Source organism: Epargyreus clarus, unplaced genomic scaffold (genome assembly GCF_041222505.1).
Source record: "Epargyreus clarus isolate Ecla_fem2 unplaced genomic scaffold, WU_Ecla_fem_2.2 ptg000013l, whole genome shotgun sequence".
Taxonomy (NCBI): Eukaryota; Metazoa; Arthropoda; class Insecta; order Lepidoptera; family Hesperiidae; genus Epargyreus; species Epargyreus clarus.
In genome coordinates, this window is record NW_027332221.1 from 2,829,760 (window position 1) to 2,854,220 (window position 24,461).

The 24,461-nt window shown below is 39.7% G+C and overlaps 1 protein-coding gene across 1 annotated transcript; it reads right to left on the bottom strand.

Annotated features, from left to right (window-relative positions):
- Positions 1-1,128: 1,128 nt before the first annotated feature.
- On the bottom strand, positions 1,129-3,192 carry LOC140746630 (uncharacterized). Its single transcript, XM_073078754.1, has one exon. The coding sequence runs from the start codon at positions 3,190-3,192 to the stop codon at positions 1,129-1,131; it is 2,064 nt and encodes a 687-aa protein (XP_072934855.1).
- Between the last annotated feature and the right edge of the window lie 21,269 nt (positions 3,193-24,461).

Sequence of the window (24,461 nt, forward strand, 5' to 3'; positions counted from 1 at the left end):
GAAGTTTTGACATCGCCAACCTGTACGGCCTGCCCCATGGATCGCAATCTAACGTCCCCAACAACTCCTCCCAGGCCAGAGTCTTAGCCCTGCCGATCACTGCCACCAACTGCAACTTGGCCTCCTTAAAAGAAGCATGCAAGAGTGCAATCTGCCCCTCGTCCCTGATCCGCCGACGCCTGTAATTGGTGTACTGGCGTCTGGCCACAATACAGGCGCTGCGCAATTGCATGAGCTCTGCAGACCACCAGTACACTTGGCACTTGGGAGGACGACGCCTGGAACGGGGCATAGACACGTCACACACTTGTGTGAACGTTCCCCGAAACCATTCGGCTTCGTCCTCAACCGCCACAGGGTCAGCGGGTGACACCCAAGATTGCACGATTGCAGCCTCCTTCGCTAGGTCCCTGTCGAGGTGCCTCAACTGCCACCTCGGGCCGTTGTCAACCGGGGACCGGCGTGTGCTGATCGGAGCGTTCTGGGACGCGGAGAGATCAAACCGAATGTATCGGTGATCGCTAAGAGTCTCCGCATCGACCATGACTTCCCAGCCTCTTACACGGCGCGCGAGGGTGTAGCTTGCGAACGTTAAGTCCACAATAGACTCACCCTGAGGCCGCACGCACGTGCTCACCGATCCCCGATTGAGAAGGGCTAGTCCCTGTCCGAGAACCCATTCCTCCAGTACCTCACCCCGCGCACTCGTGACGCGCGATCCCCAAGCCGTATTCCAGGCATTGAGATCGCCCGCCAGAAGTACGGGGCGAGGGTGGCTCTGAACGATCAGGGCACCCACCTGTTCCAGAAAAACCTCGAACTCGGCGAGTGATCTGTTGGGAGAGAAGTAGGCGCCAATGACCACAACATCTCCCAACAGAGCAGCGATGCATCCCGGGCCCTTTGCTACCTTTTCAAAGGGCGGGGAAGCTATCGCGTCCTGTCGTATGATGGCCACTAAGCCGTCGCGGTCCCCTACCCAATTCGTATTATCGGGAGGAACGAAATACGGCTCAGCAACCACAGCCACGTGAATCGACCACTCCTTAAGGTGTTGGGTCAGGAGATTCTGTGCTCCTGCGCAGTGGCCGATATTAGCCTGGAGGAATCGGAGGTTGTGGTCCATAATTAGGATTCCATGGCCACAACTCCGTTCCCGGACCCTCTAGCTGAGCTGCCGCTAACCGACTGTGTTGAGGGTACAGTCGGCGGTTTTCGCCCTTTAAGCCGAGGAGCAGCACAAGACTTGCCCCCTAGCCTGTGGTCGGCCGGCTTCTTGGCTGCCGCACATACTGTGCAGTGTGCCGCGGCGGCAGTGCAGTCTCGGGCAATGTGGCCCGATTTCCCGCAGCGGTAGCAATCACCACTACGGTCTACCGTGCTACTGCACTGCTCCCGAACATGCCCAATCACCAGGCAGCGGTAGCAGCGCAGCGGTCTCGCTTCAAGCAGAGAGACCTTGGCCGACACCCATCCGACCAGCACTCGCCCGCCATCAGCCACCTTCCTGGCAGCACTCACCGGGCAGCTCAACCAGAGCGTGCCCAGACCCGAGTGGTCGCGGCGGATTTCGCCAGTCTTGACGGACGCTAAAGCACATCCGCCAATTCCGGCAATCGCCGCCGCGACTTCTGCTGCGGAGACGGCGTCATCTAAACCGGACACGCGTAACTCCGCACACTTTACCGGTCTGGACACTACCGCGTCCTCCCCCAGGGCTGCACGCAGCTTGTCTGCCAGTGTGTCCGCCTTGTCGGAGCTGGTAGCACCTGGAATCTCAAGGATTCTAGCCCCTGTGGCTGACACCTTAAATTTAACAGACTCAATTCCGAGGCCTTTAAGATCAATCTTTTCTTTGGCCTCGGATAGAGCTGCGGCGTAAGTAACGCCCTTCTTTAAAGCTTCTGGCTGCAGCTTGATAGCTACAGCAGAAGAGCGGGGGGGACGCAGCTTGCGCGTCTGCCTTTTTCCCTCCTTAGTCTGCGGTCGCTGAGAGCCTGGCACCGCAGACTGGGCCCCCTGTGGTTGCAGTTGGACGGCACTCGATTGTGCAGGCTTGGATCGTCGCCTTGCAACAACATTCCACCCCTCATCCATGGAAGCCGGAGCTGGTGGCAAAGGCCGAGACTCCTTTTGGGCCGGAGTCTGGTCAGTCTTCCCCTTCTTCCCCCTCTGGGACTTCGGGGCTGGACTGTTGGAGGGCACAGCCTGGGAGGTCGGCGCCGCTGTATTCTCTGGCTGTTGGGCATCTTTCGCCCTATCAGCAGCCAGCGGCGGGCGGACGCGCGGTTCCGGTGGCAGCCTCTGCTGCAGGGCCTCAAACCGTGCGTTGACCATCGTACCCACTCGGAGCATGATGGTCCTCTCAATCTCGGCCAATGAATCAGAGGCCGTTGCAGCTACAGTCGGCGGTGCCTTGTCGGCAACTGAGGTCAGATCCTCCACCACCCGGACGTTACTTCGCCGGATATCGACCCTCAGTTCGGCCATTTCCCGGCGGAGTTCTGCAAGCTCCGTTCGCAGCTGGTCATTGTCCGCTTTATATCTGTCATTGACCAGCCGCAAACGGGTGACCTCCTCCGTCTCAGTGCGACGTTGGAGCGCATCTATTGCCTCCGAGATGGCGGCAGCGGCGTCGCGCAAAGCCTTCACTGAGGTCCCCTTGAGGTTCCTCGATTTGCTAGCGACTTTGGAGATAACCTCCACCGAAGCGCGAACGCGGTCTTGGAGCTCTGTTGCCAGAGCCTTCTCTGCCGTGTCATTAGCGTCCGCTGGCGGGGTCTTCATCCCTCGCGCTATTCGCACCTTGCGTGCCGCTTCTTCAACCTCTTTTTCGGCCCGTAGCTGCATTTCCGCACGCTCTGCAGCCACCAGATCCGCCTTTGCCTTAGCTAAGCCAACGTACTGCCCAGTAGTAGGCGGTCGACCTCTGCCTCGGCGTGCAACCGAAACTTTCGGAGCCTTCGCCGGCTCTGAATTTACGCCACCGTCCTCATCAGACACTTCTCCTGCGGCGGCTCGGTTGCGTTTCCGCGACCAGAACCGCCCTTCCACCTCCGAGCCTTCAAAGCTCATAGCCGAACCGGAGCGTGACTCCACGGCTTCCGCTCTTTCTACGCCCTTCTCAGGCACTACGTCTGTTTCACCCATCTCGGGCACACCATCATTTATTTTTACAATTGGATCATTCATGTTGTTCCCACGAGAATGGGGGATATAAAGGTCCACCAAAGGAGAGCCCCCTGTCCTTTGGTAACTCTAATACTGTGCGGGGTCGAGAGGTCCCGCACAGATGGCCGCTAGCAGGCAGACTTGTCCCAGCCTACCACCTCTCATCTGTTGTGAGAGGCGGCCGTACGCCACGTACCTCAGCGTCCAGCCTTTGGGGTTTTTTATAGAGGTTATCTCCTCGCGGTCCGGGCGGTTAAGCCGAGACCCCCGCTTCACCAAAGCCGCGAGACATGACCACGACACTCTGGTGTGTTACGGTTTTGGTGACGGTGGCAGATGAATGCCTACGTGACGGCAGGGTAAGTGCACGCCACGCCCGTCACCCTTGACCCGGGAAAATACCCCGACGGTCAACAACATGCCACTGCCGCCCGATACGGGACAGACGCAGCGCATCACAACCACCACACGTGGTACTACTGCCGCCCGATACGGAACAGACGCAGAGTACCACAGCAACATTACGGGGTAACGCTGCCGCCCGATACGGGACAGACGCAGCGTACCGATGAGATGCAACTGCCGCCCGATACGGGACAGACGCAGTGCATCCCAACCGCCACTGGAGCGCTTTAGCTTCACCCGCTGCTGGATTGCAACGGGTTACTGAGCCCCCCCACCACGACAAGGCGCACTCCAACTTGAGGGGGATTTGTGTTGTAAATGTTCTAAGTTAATTTTACTTAATTATGTGAACAGTCAACTGTTGGGATTGGTGCTGGATTATGAAATTTGTTTTTATTTTTTTTTAATTATTTTTTTATTTTATTATTATAATTTTAAATTGCAGTTTTATTAGTATTTTATATTTTATTTATTTTAAATATATTGTTATTATATAAATTATGTCAGATGATGATTATTGCTCTTATAGCGACTCTTCAGACTCCTTTCGCTCTTGTTGTAGCTCTTCGGACAATAGTTTAAATTGTAATTTGATCAGGGTGTTCTCTTCCTCAAACAATTTTTTAAATATATGCCATATAAATGCTCAGAGTATCCCGAGTCACTATTCTGAAATGGAGGCTGCCTTTAATGTACACAGTTTGCATGCCATTCTAATATCAGAAACTTGGTTAAAGCCCTCACTTCATTCAGCTTTATTTCCTCTTCCTGGCTTTACGTTGATTCGAAATGACCGAACAGAGAAAGGAGGTGGTGGTGTTGCGATCTACCTAAGGAATTCTTTTAAATTCAAAATTATTGTGTCATCACCGTCACGATACACTACTTCCCCTGAGTATCTGTTCCTTGAGTTAGATATCATGGGCACTAGGGCCGTTCTGGGTGTAGTATACTGTCCTCCTTCCGTTGAATTTTCTGACGCTCTAGAGTCAGTTTTTGAGACATTGGGATCTGAATACACGCACTGCATAATAATGGGAGATTTCAATACAGATATGTTAAAATGTACTCCTCGTTCCTTAAAACTTAGATCCATAATTGAGTCGGTTAACTTTACACTTCTTGGTCTATCTGCTACACATCATAATATTACCACCGATGACTCTTGGATCGACCTTATCATTACATCCTCTTCTGAGTGCATTGAGACGTTTGGTCAACTCTCCGCGCCCGGTTTTTCACGACACGATCTTCTCTTCGCAAGCTACAAATTGAAGCCACCTAAACAAAAACCCTCTTTTTTATATATTCGAAATCTTGCAAGAATGAATGTGGCAAACCTTAAAAGAGATGCCTCGCTTGTTAACTTTAAACCTCTAACAGATGCGGCTACAGTGGATGATAAAATTATTTTTCTCAACAAGACTATTCTTTCACTGTATGACGCTCATGCCCCGATGCATAAAGTGAAGTTGAGGCGTCCACCTGCCCCCTGGTTCACAAGCGAAGTTCGCATTGCGATGGCCAGACGGGATCGGGCTTTTCGGAAGTATAAGAAGGAGCGGACTGAAGTCAATTGGGCTGCATTTAAGGCTGTTCGTAATCGATGCAATCAGATGGTACGAATAGCTAAACGCCGATATATCCATTCAAACATCTCCATCTCGTCAGCCGCTGATATGTGGAAATTCCTTAGATCTTTAGGTGTGGGTAAACCATCTGCGATGGATTGTTGTTCTTCTCACTCTCCAGATGACTTGAATCGTCATTTTAAATCCACGTTTTCTTTAAACAATACAATCCGGTCGCACACCATAGCTTCCATTGCTTCAATGCAATCTTCTCTAACTCCTACCTTCGAGCTCTCTCCCGTTAATCAGGATGAGGTAAACATTATTTTACACAGTATCCAATCTAAGGCGGTAGGATGTGATGAAGTGAGTAGAGTAATGCTAGTCAATGTCATTGACAGCTTTCTTCCCGCCATTACTCACATCATTAATTTTTCCCTTTCCTCCGGACAGTATCCCTCTATCTGGAAGAAAGCTTTTGTACGTCCACTTCCCAAAATATCCCATCCATTGCTTCCTAATCACTATCGTCCAATATCTATACTTCCATTCCTTTCTAAAATTCTGGAAGCCTGTGTGCATAAGCAACTCTCCGCTCATGTAACGAAACATAACCTGCTGAATGTTTATCAGTCTGGGTTCCGCTCCGGTCACAGTACCACCACCGCATTAATTAGAGTTTGTGATGATATCCGACACGGGATGGACGACAGACAGCTCACGGTGATGGTGCTTGTTGACTTTTCAAACGCTTTTAACACAGTCGACCACGATATTCTCCTTGCCATCCTTAACCAGTTACAGTTTTCTCGTACCGCCTTGGATTGGTTCTCTTCGTATCTTCGCGGGCGCCAGCAGTCCGTTCGGATTGGAACCACTTCCTCGGATTGGGCTGATTTAGATTCTGGCGTCCCGCAAGGCGGTATTCTCTCTCCATTGTTATTTTCTTTATTTATTGATTCCATCACACATGTTTTCAACTGTTCGTATCATCTGTATGCCGATGATTTACAGCTTTATGCTCAAGCTGACGTGAATGATCTACATAGCGCAATTGATAAGATAAATCATAATTTAAATGCTCTCCTTAACTGGTCTTTGCGCTATGGAGTATCAGTCAACCCCGCCAAATGTCAAGCCATAATTATTGGTAGTTCGAGACTGTTGGCCAAGCTAGATCGTGATTCAGTACCACTTATCGTTTATAATGGTACAAAAATTCCGTTTTCTGAATCCGTGAAGAACCTTGGCCTTCATATCGATAGCTCCTTAAGCTGGAATCCGCATATCACCGAAGTATCCCGGAAGGTCAACGTCACTATGCGATCTTTATACCGTCTCAAGCATTTCCTGCCTGTTAAGACCAAACTTATGCTGGTCAACTCCCTCATCCTTCCCATCATTGATTATGCAGACGTGTGCTACCCAGATCTAACCGAAGCACTTCTGAATAAACTAGAGCGCCTTCTCAACAATTCTATCAGATTCATATTTGGCCTTCGTAAATATGATCACATTTCTCAGTTTCGTAGCCGACTCAACTGGCTTACTATTCGTCAGAGGCGTAACTCTAGGATCCTTTTTCAGCTTTACTCTATCTTGAATGATACTAATACTCCTCCTTACCTCAAGGATTACTTCCAGTATAGGTTCTTAACCCATGACAAAATGCTTCGGTCGTCTCATAACTTAAGAGCAGATATTCCACTGCATACGAGCGGCTTTTTTCATTTCTCATTTACTATTCAGGCAGTACTGCTTTGGAACGCTCTGCCCGTGCATATCAGGAAGGCACCCAGTAAAGCAGTATTTAAAAAACTTGTCCGAGAGCATTTTCTTAACACCTCGTCAATATCTTAATCATCTGTATTGTTATTTTATATAATATGTATGTATTTGTTTATATATTTTGATATATAAATATTTATATATTTTGATATATAAATTTGATATTTTGATATATAAATTATTCCCTTACCTAAAAAGACAAGTCCTGTTTGTTGTTCCGATTTCCGTCCAATATCCATCCTTCCATTTCTATCCAAAGTTTTTGAGCGTCTTATATATAACCAGCTTAGTTCCTTTCTTTCCTCACACAATCTTCTAAATCCTTACCAGTCCGGCTTCAGACCTGGTCATAGTACGACGACTGCTTTACTGAAAGTTACGGACGACATCCGTTTGGGAATGGACCGGAGGGAGGTAACTGTGTTAACATTACTTGATTTTAGCAATGCATTTAATACAGTGGATTTCGACATCTTGCTTGCTACCTTACAGTCTCTTAACATATCTCCGGCTGTGATTGACTGGTTTCAGAGTTACTTGTATGGGCGCAGACAGCGAATAATGGTTAATGACAGCAGTTCAACTTGGTCAACCATTACTGCTGGCGTACCGCAAGGTGGCGTGTTGTCTCCTCTCCTCTTTTCTATTTATATCGATTCAATATCTCATAATTTATCTTCATTCTACCACCTTTATGCCGATGACTTACAGATTTATTATAAATCCCCGATTGATGACTTACCTAAAGCCATCGGTATTATAAATACTAATCTGACTCGTATCTCGAACTGGTGCCAGTTGCATGGATTAAAAGTAAATCCAGAAAAAACCCAAGCTATTGTAATTGGTAGCTCTAGATTATTGCATAAGGTCGATTTTGCTCATCTACCTTTAATTTTCTTTGACGGCATCCACGTACCTCTAAGAGAAAAAGTGAAAAACTTAGGTATCTACATGGATTGCTATCTTTCATGGGTTCCTCAGGTCAACGAGGTGAGCAGGAAAGTGTTTTCGGCCATGGGATCCCTCCGGAGGCTTCGCAATTTCCTACCAATTGCGACGAAAATCTCGCTTTCATTATGTCTACTGCATCCTATCCTTGACTATGCAGATGTTTTCTATCTAGATCTAACCGTGGAGCAATTAAATAAGCTTGAGCGTATCCAAAACTTATTTATCCGATTCATATTTGGAATTCGTAAATATGATCACGTCTCTGAGTATCGTAAAAAACTCAAGTGGCTCCCAATTCGCCTTCGTCGGAATACTCATATACTTTCTGCTTTATACTGCATCCTGTTTAACCCTAACACACCTAATTATTTAAAAGAGCGTTTCCATTACTTGCATCTGTCTCATGATACACATTTACTGCGCTCCAATAAAAACCTTTCCCTATTAACTCCTTCTTCTTCTTCATCATTCTTTAGTAAATCTTTTACTTCAGTGGCTGTGCGCCTATGGAATGCCTTACCAATTACTATCCGACGTGCGCAGTCACTGGATTCTTTTAAAAATCAGGTAAAAGAATTTTATCTATCATCATAATCTGCTTCCTAGTTACTCTGTTATTTTTATACTATTCTATTATTTCCTACTTTATGTATTCTCCTCTTTCTTTCCTTTTCTTCCATTCTTTACTACTCTAGCTGCTGATATATTTAAAATATGACTCTCGCTACATTATACTTATGTACACCCCTACCCTGGATCTCTTTTTATACAGTATTACTTTCTTCCTATTTGTAAACGGTTGCCTGGAAGAGATCGCTATTTAGCGATAAGGCCGCCAGTTGTACCTTTAATTAATTTTTATTGTGTATTTCTGTTTGTTACTATAAATCTGGTGTACAATAAAGAGTATTGTATTGTATTGTATTGTATATCTGAAGTATATGTATTTATTTATGTATTTATAATAAATTACATAATTAATTTCATGTATATATAATTAACACCTGCCTCCATTTTCTCCATTCACCAAGGGTTGACTGGCAGAGAATGCCATCAGGCATTAGGTTTTACCCTATTGTATCTGTTATTTTTATAGAGATGCAATAAATAAATAAAATAAATAACATGCACCCAATGTATTTTATTAGTAGATGAATTAACAAGATGCAGGGCATTGTTTTATTGTTTATCATTTTCTGTAACACTTAACACTGATCGAAGTACCGGCGATGTACTTCGATCTTGCTTTCTTGACCGCGCACAATATTCTAACTTTGCACTCTCACATACACTTTCACTTACACCATATGCACCCCTGCACTTTTGTTTTACACTTAACTTACACTTATCACTATTTACTCCATGTTGCGCTTCCAACGACAAAGACGAAACAGCTAGTTCCATTGGCTCCTGCGGCGCCGTGGCAGAGCCTGAATCCACGTTTGTGTCCGAGGCATGCCGCCTGACACAACGAACATTTCTGCACACATATATTATGGCAACAACTCCCATTATCACCACTGTAGTGTATTAGTAAGTACCCTCATAATTAGACACTAAACATAGATACGAGTACTAGTATGACGTGCGGTAGTGGTGCGCATCTGGCGACATCGAGTTAGCTGTCAGTTGGTCTGGTACGTCACTCTTAGTGTGGACGTCGTGCGAGTAGGACAGTAGTGAACCGATTGGTATTATACTTGTACTAACCGAACCAGTAGAAGTGGCGACCCTGCCAGTGACGAAAAAACAAGAAGGAATGTGCTGAGAGAATCATAAAAACTGATTTTAGGGGTAAGTCAGTAAACATCTTTTTGTTATTATTGCAGAACAGATGGAAAAACTGTTTAAAATACACGTCCATTTATAATGTCATATGATTCTAAAATTTCTGGGTGGAATGTTAACCGCCGAAAAGGTTAAACCTTAAGAAATAGTGCGCTACCTCCACCTTTTGAACACTTGGCACAATAATAAAAGGTCGATTATTATTTAAAATAATAAAAGGTTACATCATAACCTTTTATGTATAGATAGTGCGTATTATAATTACCATATTAACATTAATATGGATACCCAAGAAACTAAATATTTAAAAACGATCGTTTACGTACGTAATAAAATTATAATCCTCATTTGGTTGTCAACGTAGAAGTAAGTTCTATTATAAATTAGCTTGAGGTAATATATTACTAATTGATTTATTTAATAGAATGGTTGTTGGATAAATAAGGTTACTTATGATCTTATAAATCAAAATTAGGCTTATTGGTGCCATTAGACTCATTGGTCAGTCATATTGTGCAGACCCTTAATGAATGTTGTGTACTGTAATATATAAATAAAGGTATTGGGTTAAAGTGCCTGTAGGTGAACTAAGGAAAGCTTGGTTTACATAACATAAATAGTTACGTTACAGTGCTATCAATACACGTTCGTACATTGCTGTGATGGCCCAATTTAGTTGACTGCCTTATCTTTTATATAATCCTCTTGGTATAAAAGAAAAATTAAAAGAAATATGGAGAAACATTGCGTTGACAACAATTGAGTTTTATGATGCTTTTAGTTTAGTTCAGTATTTGTAAGCAAAAGACCTTTCTTACTTAGCCAACCATCGTAATAATGAAAAAATAAAAATAGTGATAGTGATGACGGAATATTGACTCTGTTCAGCGTTGTTGAGTCATCCTGACCACTGATTTATGTGTATGGGTTCGAATCCCAGGCATCAAAAATATTTGTACCCATAGATATGTGTGAGTGTATAGGCGTTTATTTATTTAGAAAGAAAGAAATAACTTTATTACGTAATGCATTTTACACACACATAACAATGGCAAATTATCTTAATTATTTACAAAATAGTGGGATATAGGTAAAACTTAAGATACTCAAAATAGCAACACAAACGTATAAAAAACATAATAGTTAAATAAATACGTTACAGTAGATCCCTATGCTTGTATGTATACATTACATACGGAAAAGGCACTCACTCAGCATTAATGCCAGGGAGTATAGCACCACGGCGCTGGATTTCAGTGAGTGAGGGCTCATGTGGCCCGAATGAGTGACGCACGGATATGCGTACAGCGAAGAGAAGTAAGGGGTAACACGTGAGCCGCTGAATTCCAAAAAAATGTTATGATGCGAGAAGACACATTTTGTTCATATTGCTCAATAATAAGATAAATAAATAATTAAAATAAAATAAATAAATAATATAAATAATAATAATAAGATAAATTATTATTAATAGCATATTAGGAGTGTATGCCTGTAACAATGTGGTGTTTTATGTAGTTATATGAAATTTCCAAGTTGTGAAGGATTTAGTACTTGGGTTACCTAAAAACTTAAGTGTAAGTTCTACAATAATTAGAACAGTACCGTTAAACTTAAAGTGGTATTTCTACAATAATAAGTACAGTATCTATAAAACTTAAGTGACAGTTCTACAATAATTATAACAGTAGATATAAAACTTAAAGTGGTAAGCTACAATAATAAGAATAGTATCTATAAAACTAAAAGTGGTAGTCTACAATATTTATAACAGTACCTGTAAAACGAAAAGTGGTAGTTCTACAATATTTAGAACAGTATCTGTAAAACAAAAAGTGGTAGGTCTACAATGATTAGAACGGTAGCGATAGAACTTAAAGTGGTAGCTCTATAATAATTAGAGCGGTACCAATAGAATTCTAAGTGGCAGTCCTACAATAATTAGGGCGGTGCCGATAAAACTTAAAGTGGTAGTTCTAAAATAATTAGAACGGTACCAATAGAATTCTAAGTGGCAGTCCTACAATAATTAGGGCGGTGCCGATAACACTTAAAGTGGTAGTTCTACAATAATTAGAACGGTACCAATACAATTCTAAGTGGCAGTCCTACAATAATTAGGGCGGTGCCGATAAAACTTAAAGTGGTAGTTCTAAAATAATTAGAACGGTACCAATAGAATTCTAAGTGGCAGTTATACAATAATTAGGGCGGTGCCGATAAAACTTAAAGTGGTAGTTCTAAAATAATTAGAACGGTACCAATAGAATTCTAAGTGGCAGTCCTACAATAATTAGGGCGGTGCCGATAAAACTTAAAGTGGTAGTTCTAAAATAATTAGAACGGTACCAATAGAATTCTAAGTGGCAGTCCTACAATAATAAGGGCGGTGCGATAAAACTTAAAGTGGTAGTTCTGAAATAATTAGAACGGTACCAATAGAATATTAAGTGGCAGTCCTGCAATAATTAGGGCGGTGCCAATAACACTTAAAGTGGTAGTTCTATAATAATTAGAACGGTACTAATAGAATCCTAAGTGGCAGTCCTACAATAATTAGGGGGGTGCCGATAAAACTTAAAGTGGTAGTTCTAAAATAATTAGAACGGTACCAATAGAATTCTAAGTGGCAGTCCTACAATAATTAGGGCGGTGCCGATAAAACTTAAAGTGGTAGTTCTAAAATAATTAGAACGGTACCAATAGAATTCTAAGTGGCAGTCCTACAATAATTAGGGTGTTGCCAATAAAACTTAAAGTGGTAGTTCTAAAATAATTAGAACGGTACCAATAGAATTCTAAGTGGCAGTCCTACAATAATTAGGGCGGTGCCGATAAAACTTAAAGTGGTAGTTCCAAAATAATTAGAACGGTACCAATAGAATATTAAGTGGCAGTCCTACAATAATTAGGGCGGTGCCAATAACACTTAAAGTGGTAGTTCTACAATAATTAGAACGGTACCAATAGAATTCCAAGTGGCAGTCCTACAATAATTAGGGCGGTGCCGATAAAACTTAAAGTGGTAGTTCTACAATAATTAGAACGGTACCAATAGAATCCAAAGTGGCAGTCCTAAAATAATTGGGGCGGTGCCAATGGAATCGAAAGTGAAAAGTCTACAACAATTAGAACAGTACTAATAAAATTGAAAGTGGTAGTTCTACGACAACTACGATACCATTACAATTTAAACAGCGCTATATAAATTTCTATAGAAATTAGAACGGCACCAACAGTCTTAAATGATGGTCCTCTTAACAGAGAACGGTACGAAGAACATTTCGTCATGAAATGAACAGTACTCACCGAAATTCCTATTGCAGGTAGTCATAGAATATGATATCACAAGTATCGAGAATATATTTATGGAAAGTGGAAGCGACGACTATAGCTGTATCTCAATAAAACTAAAGTCATCGCAGTAAAGGTAAAAAGACATCGGTTTTTCCATATGTAAGTATACCAACGGTATTCCAGGATTTCAACAAAGAATCTAATGCTTGTCAATAAGCGAAGGAGATATGTAAAAAGTTTTTATTAAACTTAGACGGAAGATTCTCGGGTTCACCAGCCCTTAAGGCGAAATGATAGCCCAACGTCCTTGAGAATCGAACACGACACTGTAGGCAGTAAGCGGCCAGCGATTACTGCCTCACGCGCACGCGCACTCCCCCGAAAGTCAAAGAGTATTTGAAACCGATGCGTTCGAAGCATTTTTGTCACCTATGGACTTCTATCATCATAAAACGATTGAATGTAAGCAGACTTCAAATATTTGCAGTGCTTATTTCCTGAATAGAATATTGTTTAGTAAGTACAGTTATTGTTGTAAAAGTGAAATTGGAGATTTTTTTTTAATTTTCATTAATTTTCATTACTAACCAACTATTTCTTTAAATAAATACTAAAATTTGGAAAATTTTAATTTATTTTGTCAAAAAAATTATACCGCTTGTCTGTGACGTGACCGGGAGCCGGTTGCACAGTGAGTGAAAGGAACCGGTTCCACAGATGTGCCATATGCGTTTTTTAAAAGGTACACTTTTTTATTGTGCTTATTCTAATAAAAAACTGAAATGTGGAAATAACATCTTTATTGAACGTTTCGTTTAGACCGTTTAAAAACAGTCTTGAAAGTACCATTCTATAGCTATCATTTATTTTAACATTTTTAATTAAAATGGCATTTTCTCCATTTTATAGGGATGATGACAAGGGTTCTAGCTATTCGATGAAACATCACGAAGCTAAAATAAAAATCTTAAATTCACTAAACGAACAGAAAGTCACTAAACGTTCTTGTCTTCATTATGAGTATCAAAAACAACGTGAAAATTACCCGATTTCACGGCTGCGCATAAAAATCACATCAAATCACTATGAATACGATAGTTTTTTTTTTTTGCGGAAACACTGCAGTTTCGTTAAATCAATCAAAACTCGGTAAATTTTAAATCTCTAACCAACGTAGATTCTAAATACATAGATTCATCTGCATTGCTTTGGTTTGAGTTTGACTTCCATAAATCTTTTTTTCTTCAACATTATGATAATAGTTTAATTTACAGGTACTTTTTTTTCCTTCTGTGTTTTTTTTACTGAAGCTTGACTTCCGTATATCTTCTTCGATCATCAGTCGTCTGAGACAGTCGCGGCGCCATCCGCGAAAGAATAATATGGTGTTATTGATTTAATAGCACTTAAGTAGTCATTTTGCAAAACTTTGAACTTAAATTTAATAAAGCAATAAATTGTCTATAATTATGTGAAAAAAACATTTAAATCGCTTCAGTCCTTTGGAAGCAGTAAGCAAATTCCTGCAAATATATAGACGATATAATAGATTTTTTTTCTTAAAAACCACCAAAAATAATGATAAAAATAAACTTAAAATTTAAAGTTTATTATAGTATGCATATTAGGTATATTTTATTTTTTAATTTGATCAATCCGTCTAGTAGTAGTAGGCCTTTAAAGAGAGGTCTATGTCGTAGTTTGGCCTATCCTTTCGCCTTAAGGAGTTTATTTATTAGAAATTTATTAGAAGAATAATGAAAAAAATAATTACTATTGGCGATGACTTCAATTGCTTGTACCTATTGTTGTATTCATGGTCTTCTGGGCTACGCCTTGGTATTTGGAGTGTTTCAATTTATTTTTAAACATGGAGCTACTTCTTGTAACGTCACAAACTATACAAGAAGTACTAAAGAAGGACAGGCGGGTTTTGAGTGGCTTTTATGTTGATGGCTAATGTCGTCATTGACAGTTCTTTCAGGTGATTGTTTCGACTTGATTGATAGTTACAAGTTTATTTCAGTTGCAGTTTTCTGTGAAAAGAAACACAAACAAACATGATTATGATGCAGATGGCTTCGGGTCCTGTGGAAGGCGCCGTGTTGAGTTTGGTCCAGATCCTTCCTTTAAAGAGATGGACACACCTATTTATGGTAACAGACTGGATTTGGTCATTGTCCTTTCAGTTTTGCTGTAGTGTGTTATTAAGTATGGTTCACCACAACACTAAGGTCCTACGGTGTGAGTTTTATTCGTAGTTGGCTCATAACAAATGGTTCGACAGATGTGACCCTGGAATAGGTTATTTTGCGACTATAGAATGACCTAAGAGACCGACGTGTGGTTGAAAACACAACACAAATTAGTTTTTACAGATAATTTATTATTGAAAGAAAAAATATTCTTTAACATTATTCATTAGCCTTGATTCCTTTAAAATTGGCTTAAAAAAAAAAGAAAAACATGTAATCTACATTATAATTTGTAAAATGAAGGCTATGAAAATCTTCCTATTTTGGGTTTCATAGAGGTGGAATGTAATCAAATATCTTTATTGTTTCAATGTGGTTTTTACGTGGTTTTACACTTAGAATATATAAAACCGTTACATTCTACCTAGCAAGGTATGCAAATGTTGGCAGTGTCAATTGAACAAACAATAAAGTATCTGTAAAATACCTTTACAATAACGTTACATGCCACTATTTGGTTTAATTGAAAACAAAAATTACGTATTTCTGAGTCGCTTCTTCATTGCTAAAGATCGTGTCTGCTTTGGTACGAGTACTATAATGTACAATGTGCTGCAAAGTTCGCCAAAGTAATCACATTATAATATAATTATTTCGGGTGTAATAATTTATTTTTTGTAACGAAAAATCCTCGATTGTATAAAAGGCTATCACAATTAAAGATTCCTTTGGTTTTAAAAAAAAAAAACAGTTGCCCAGTTAACGTTTTAATACATTCAGGTAATGAATTGTGGGTCACATACAAAATACAATTTTACGATACAGTCCTAAATTTAGTGGCGTATGTTGTAATGTTATATATTGGTATATATCTTTATTTACCAGCATAGCTATTTCCCGAAGAAATACGGGAAGTGTGCAAAGAATAATATTTGTGTATAATGGGTGTTAACAAATACCTAATTTTATTAAGAGTAATCAAAGCATAAACTCATTGTTTACGTTACTGTTTACGTTACTATATACAGTTGTATATATATATGTAAAAAAAAGAAGAAAGAAAGTTGAATGCAGTTGCATTAATTAAATCAATCTTCAATTGATCTTGCTAAAAATAAAATATAATAATTTATATTGAAATTGAAAACGATTTATGTTATATTTCGTAGAAATGAACTTGTGTTTGAAATTGTGGTCGAATTTTAACGGCAATTTCATCTGTACTGGTTCGGTTAGTACAAATATAATACCAATCGGTTCACTACTGTCCTACCCGCACGGCGTCCACACTAAGAGTGACGTACCAGATCAACTGACAGCTAACTCGATGTCACTAGATGCGTACCAATACCGCACGCCATACCAGTACTCGTCGTATCTATGTTTAGTGTCTAATTATGAGCGTACTTACTAATACACTACACCTGCCTTTTACAAAATAAAATAAAATATTATTTTTATTACAGAAATAATTGAACACAACCAGAATTATACACTGTTTACCATCAACAATGGGACTATAAGTAATATCATATATTAGAATACTTTTCCAAAATAAACTGTAATATTTATCTAACAGAACTCCAACAGAAAGCGTCTCCGTGCAGTGCAGAGCCAGTCCCTACGGACGATCGTGGGGGCGGGCCGCTATGTAAGGAACGACGTGCTGGAGCGCGACCTCAAGGTGCAAACCGTGGACAGGTTTGTGGCCATGTTGGCGCGTCGTATGTGCGCACGCCTAGCGCAGGTCACACAGAGGACCGAACGCTGCACCGCTGCCTCACGGCAGTTTACAACACCGGTGGGCAGTGTACCCACTGAGGAGATTGCCCGGGTAAGGAGGGATCCCTCGAGGCCCGCAAACCCTGCGCCATACGGCGAAGTCACGCCGCGGCATAGGACGACCGCTTTGATTGATGCATCCTTGACAGTGATACTTTGGAATGTTACTCTTTGTGATTCATCTGGAATACGTTTCTGTTACTTTTATGAATATGTTTTTCCATTTATTTATTCAACCTGTTATGTTTTGTTATGTTGTGGTAGTGGATGAAATTGTCGTTAAAATTCTACCACAATTTCAAACACAAGTTCATTTAGAACTCAAATTTATATTCTCCGAAATATAACATAAATCGTTTTCAATTTCAATATAAATTATTATATTTTATTTTTAGCAAGATCAATTGAAGATGGATTTAATCAATGCAACTGCATTCAACTTTCTTTTTCTTTCTTACACATATATACAACTGTATATAGTAACGTAAACAATGACTTTATGTGTCGATTACTCTTAATATAATTAGGTATTTGTTAACATCCAATATACACAAATATTATCTTTTGCACACTTCCCGTATTTCTTCGGGAAATAGCTATGCTGGTAAATAAAGAAATACACAAATATATAACATAACAACACACGCCACTAAATTTAGGACTGTATCGTAAAAGTGTATTTTGTATGTGACCCACAATTCATTACCTGAATGTATTAAAACGTTAACTGGGTAACTGTTTTCTAAAAAACCAAAGGAATCTTTAATTGCGAGAGCGTTTTATACAATCGAGGATTTTTTTTTTTTTTTTTATAATATGAGAGTAGCAGACGAGCATGCAGTCCACCTGATGGTAAGTGGCTACTGCCGCCCATGGACATCTGTAATCAACCCCAGATAGGATTAGATATTCCTACCTGAGGTCGGCCACAGATGCGCCGCTACCCCTGAGGACTAAGCTGGAACGCCTCGGAAAAGTCTATCTCCCTTACCACACCCTTCAAACCGGAACACAGCAGCGCCTAACACTGCTGTTATTAGGTAGAAATAGGTGTGGCGGTGGTGCCGCCGGAGTCGAACCACAAAGGGTTCTACCACCTTCAATTTTTACGAGGATTTTTTGTTACGAAAAATAAATTATTACACACGAAATAATTATATTATAATGTGATTACCTTGGCGAACTTTGCAGCACATTGTACATTATAGTACCAAAGCAGACACGATCTTTAGCAATGAAGAAGCGACTCAGAAATACGTAATTTTTGTTTTCAATAAAACCAAATAGTGGCATGTAACGTTATTGTAAAGGTATTTTAGGTAAGTTTATATTTACTTCAGAATATAATTAAACTTTTAATAGCAGATACTTTATTGTTTGTTCAATTGACACTGTCAACATTTGCATATCTTGCTAGGTAGAATGCAATGGTTTTATATATTCTAAGTGTAAAACCACGTAAAAACCACATTGAAACAATAAAGATATTTGATTACATTCCACCACTATGAAACCCAAAATAGAAAGATTTTCATAGCCTTCATTTTACAAATTATAATGTAGATTACATGTTTTTCTTTTTTTTAAGCCAATTTAAAAGGAATCAAGGCTAATGAATAATGTTAAAGAATATTTTTTCTTTCAATAATAAATTATTTGTAAAAACTAATTTGTGTTGGGAAATGATTGTGTGATTCATTTTCAATCACAAGTCGGCTCCTTAGGTCATTCTATAGTCGCAAAATAACCTATTCCAGGGTCACATCTGTCGAACCATTTGTTATGAGCCAACTACGAATAAAACTCACACCGTAGGACCTTAGTGTTGTGGTGAACCATACTTAATAACACACTACAGCAAAACTGAAAGGACCGTATGACCAAATCCAGTCTGTTACCATAAATACGTATGTCCATCTCTTTAAAGGAAGGATCTGGACAAAACTCAACACGGCGCCTTCCACAGGACCCGAAGCTATCTGCATCATAATCATGTTTGTTTGTGTTTCTTTTCACAGAAAACTGCAACTGAAATAAACGTGTAACTATCAATCAAGTCGAAAAAATCACCTGAAAGAACTGTCAATGACAACATTAGCCATCAATATAAAAGCCACTCAAAACCCGCCTGTCCTTCTTTAGTACTTCTTGTATAGATTGTGACGTTACAAGAAGTAGCTCCATGTTTTTAAAAATAAATTGAAACACTCCAAATACCAAGGCGTAGCCCAGAAGACCATGAATACAACAATAGGTACATGCAATTGAAGTCATCGCCAATAGTAATTATTTTTTTCATTATTCTTCTAATAAATTTCTAATAAATAAACTCCTTAAGGGCTGGTGAACCCGAGAATCTTCCGTCTAAGTTTAATAAAAACTTTTTACATATCTCCTTCGCTTATTGACAAGCATTAGATTCTTTGTTGAAATTTTTTTTTTTTTTTTTTTTTTTTTTTTTATAATATGAGAGTAGCAGACGAGCATGCAGTCCACCTGATGGTAAGTGGCTACTGCCGCCCATGGACATCTGTAATCAACCCCAGATAGGATTAGATATTCCTACCTGAGGTCGGCCACAGATGCGCCGCTACCCCTGAGGACTAAGCTGGAACGCCTCGGAAAAGTCTATCTCCCTTACCACACCCTTCAAACCGGAACACAGCAGCGCCTAACACTGCTGTTATTAGGTAGAAATAGGTGTGGCGGTGGTGCCGCCGGAGTCGAACCACAAAGGGTTCTACCACCTTCAGAAAATCCTGGAATACCGTTGGTACCATACTTACATATGTAAAAACCGATGTCTTTTTACCTTTACTGCGATGACTTTAGTTTTATTGAGATACAGCTATAGTCGTCGCTTCCACTTTCCATAAATATATTCTCGATACTTGTGATATCATATTCTATGACTACCTGCAATAGGAATTTCGGTGGGTACTGTTCATTTCATGACGAAATGTTCTTCGTACCGTTCTCTGTTAAGAGGACCATCATTTAAGACTGTTGGTGCCGTTCTAATTTCTATAGAAATTTATATAGCGCTGTTTAAATTGTGTTGGTATCGTAGTTCTCGTGGAACTACCACTTTCAATTTTATTAGTACTGTTCTAATTATTGTAGACTTTTCACTTTCGATTCCATTGGCACCGCCCCAATTATTTTAGGACTGCCACTTTGAATTCTATTGGTACCGTTCGAATTATTGTAGAACTACCACTTTAAGTTTTATCGGCACCGCCCTAATTATTGTAGGGCTGCCACATAGAATTCTATTAGTACCGTTCTAATTATTTTAGAACTACCACTTTAAGTTTTTTCGGCACCGCCCTAATTATTGTAGGACTGCCACTTAGAATTCTATTGGTACCGTTCTAATTATTTTAGAACTACCACTTTAAGTTTTATCGGCACCGCCCTAATTATTGTAGGACTGCCACTTAGAATTCTATTGGTACCGTTCTAATTATTTTAGAACTACCACTTTAAGTTTCATCGGCACCGCCCTAATTATTGTAGGACTGCCACTTAGAATTCTATTGGTACCATTCTAATTATTTTAGAACTACCACTTTAAGTTTTATCGGCACCGCCCTAATTATTGTAGGACTGCCACTTAGAATTATACTGGTACCATTCTAATTATTGTAGAACTACCTCTTTAAGTGTTATCGGCACCGCCCTAATTATTGTAGGACTGCCACTTAGAATTCTATTGGTACCGTTCTAATTATTGTAGAACTACCACTTTAAGTTTTATCGGCACCGCCCTAATTATTGTAGGACTGCCACTTAGAATTCTATTGGTACCGCTTTAATTATTATAGAGCTACCACTTTAATTTCTATCGCTACCGTTCTAATTATTGTAGACCTACCACTTTTTGTTTTACAGATACTGTTCTCAATATTATAGAACTACCACTTTTCGTTTTACAGGTACTGTTATAAATATTGTAGACTACCACTTTTAGTTTTATCGGTACCGTTCTAATTATTGTAGACTACCACTTTTAGTTTTACAGGTACTGTACTAAATATTGAAGAACTACCAGTTTTAGTTTTATCGATACTATTCTTATTATTGTAGCTTACCACTTTAAGTTTTATATCTACTGTTCTAATTATTGTAGAACTGTCACTTAAGTTTTTAGGTAACCCAACAGTACTAAATCCTTCACACATTGTTACAGGAATACACTCCTAATATGCTATTAATAATAATTTATCTTATTCTTATTATTATTATTATTTTATTATTTATATTATTTATTTATCTTATTATTGAGCAATATGAACAAAATGCGTCTACTCGCATCATAACAATTTTTTGGAACTTAGCGGCTCACGTGTTACCTTACTTCCCTTTGCTGTACGCATATCCGTGCGTCACTCATTCGGGCGACATGAGCACTCACTCACTGAAAACCAGCGCCATGGTGCTATACTCCCTGGCATTAATGCTGAGTGAGTGCCTTTTCCGTATGTAATGTATACATACAAGCATAGGGATCTACTGTAACGTGTTTATTTAACTATTATGTTTTTTATACGTTTGTGTTGCCATTTTGAGTATCTTAAGTTTTACCTATATCCCACTATTTTGTAAATAATTAAGATAATTTGCCATTGTTATGTGTGTGTACAATGCATTGCGTAATAAAGTTATTTCTTTCTTTCTAAATAAATAAACGCCAATACATTCACACATATCTATGGGTACAAATATTTTTGATGCCTGGGATTCGAACCCATACACATAAATCAGTGGTCAGGATGACTCAACAACGCTGAACAGAGTCAACATTCCGTCATCACTATCACTATTTTTATTTTTTCATTATTACGATGGTTGGCTAAGTAAGAAAGGTCTTTTGCTTACAAATGCTAAACTGAACTAAAAGCATCATAAAACTCAATTGTTGTCAACGCATATGTTTCGCCATATTTCTTTAAATTTTTCTTTTATACCAAAAGATAAGGCATTCAACTAAATTGGGCCATCACAGCAATGTACGAATGTATATTGATAGCACTGTAACGTAACTATTTATGTTATGTAAACCAAGCTTTCCTTAGTTCACCTACAGGCACTTTAACCCAATACCTTTATTTATATATTACAGTACACAACATTCATTAAGGGCCTGCACAATATGACTGACCAATGAGTCTAATGGCACCAATAAGCCTCATTTTGATTTATAAGATCATAAGTAACCTTATTTATCCAACAACCATTCTATTAAATAAATCAATTAGTAATATATTACCTCAAGCTAATTTATAATAGAACTTACTTCTACGTTGACAACCAAATGAGGATTATAATTTTATTACGTACGTAAACGATCATTTTTAAATATTTAGTTTCTTGGGTATCCATATTATATACATAACCTTTTATTATTTTAAATAATAATCGACCTTTTATTATTTTGCCAAGTGTTCAAAAGGTGGAGGTAGCGCACTATTTCTTAAGGTTTAACCTTTTCGGCGGTTAACATTCCACCCGGCAATTTTAGAATCATATGACATTATAAATGGACGTGTATTTTAAACAGTTTTTCATCTGTATTGTTTAACCCCGTCTACTGGCCGTGTACTCAATAACATTTTTGATGTAAAATATGTTATTAATTATGCCAAAGAATCTTAACGACATACGCGAGTACATAAGTACAAGCATACTTTTTAGAAATCCAGCAAAAGGGTAAACACATACAGTAAAACAATGTCAGACTTGAAAAGCTAGCAATAATAACAAGAAGATGTTTAATGACTTACCCCTAGAATCAGTTTTTATGATTCTCTCAGCACATTCCTTCTTGTTTTTCGTCACTGGCAGGGTCGCCACTTGTACTGGTTCGGTTAGTACAAATATAATACCAATCGGTTCACTACTGTCCTACCCGCACGGCGTCCACACTAAGAGTGACGCAGGGGGGGCACACTTCCATACAAAATAACTTTTTGTGTAGATACTAGCGCTACTTAACGGGTTGCCCCGGAAGCTTACTGAGTGACAGTTAACTGTCAAAATGATGTGTTAGTTGTCAAGTGTCCGCCATTTCGTTAAATCGTTTACAATTCGAAAATCTCTCTGCGAGTACGCATGTGTTATTTTCGTATTGTGCTTTTCGGGTGTGAATATATTTTCTAGTACGTTGAGTTGAGCCAAGTGCTCCTCCGTCTAGCTCTTACAATCCTCTCCGGAGTTCTTTTTGTGGTGTTTAGCGGTCTTATTGAGTGTAATTGATGAATGCTTGTGAGATTGCTTAGATATTTTCGAGTTTTTGAGTTTGTAAGTAAAAAACTTTTGCGAGCTGCACTGACATCTTTATTGCGTTTTTTGACAAGACATAGACAATAGTTATTATTTTAAATATTAAAATTGTTAAGGTTCACAGTAAGTACAGGAATGACAATAACCATAGACATGCCGCCCACCAAAGGACCGCAGTCCTTTACAAAATAGATATTAAACCTACATTTACAAAATAAGTTTAACAAGTTGTACTGAATTTTGACATTTGAGTACACCACATACTATAAGTTACCACAATTTGAATTACAATGGTTTGGTTACAAACTCTACATACTTTAACAAATATATCACACAATCTTTAAGAACTTTAACAAAGCTTCAACTACACATAAACAAATTTATGAAAACATCTCATAGATGGCAAAATTTAACATTTTTTAAAGTAATATCTTTCGTGGTACTACTAAAAGGTTCTACTAAAAGGAAAAACAACATTATAACATTCAGTGAATGCTGAGTGAAAATAACATAATAGAAAAAGTTACATTAACAATGTTAAGTTATAATTAAAGTAATACTGAAGTTATCAGTCAGATCGCAGTTAAAAATATACCATATTCTTACCGAACCCAAGTACCCCTCCATCGGTACCTAGTATGCACCTATAAAAGCAAGACCGAACTGAGTCTCGTTCTTGCCCGCTCTTACATGAGCCGCCTCAACGCCATGATTGGCAGACACAGCAAGTTGTCAGCCAGGAATAAGCGAACGCTGTATAAGGTTTGCATTCGACCGGTGTTAACATACGCCTCTCCAGTCTTCGCTCACGCGAATCCCACCATCCTAGACAAACTCCAGGTCATACAAAATCTCTTTTGTCGTCGGGCACTTAATGCCCCCTGGTATGTCAGAAACGCTGACCTCCACCGCGACCTGGAGCTCGCTCCAATACAACAAGTCCTCAGACAATTCTCTGAAGCGTTCTTCGACCGCTCAGAAAACCATTCCAACCCCTTAATCAAGGGTGCAGCGGACTATGCTGCCCCTCTTCCTACCCGTTACAATTGCCGTCGGCCAAGAAATATCTTGACCGACGCTCCTAACAAACTCTCCACCGATGTGGAGAATCTTCTGGCCGCCCACAGGGGCGTACAACTCTCCATAGAGAATCGTCTTCCCGACGATTCTAATCTTATTCATGATACGTTGACACCTTCAGTGTCATCTATCCAGCGGTAGCTCT

Coding starts and splice junctions, on each gene's coding strand:
- LOC140746630 (XM_073078754.1), bottom strand. CDS start 3,192: ATGAATGATCCAATTGTAAAAATAAATGATGGTGTGCCCGAGATGGGT.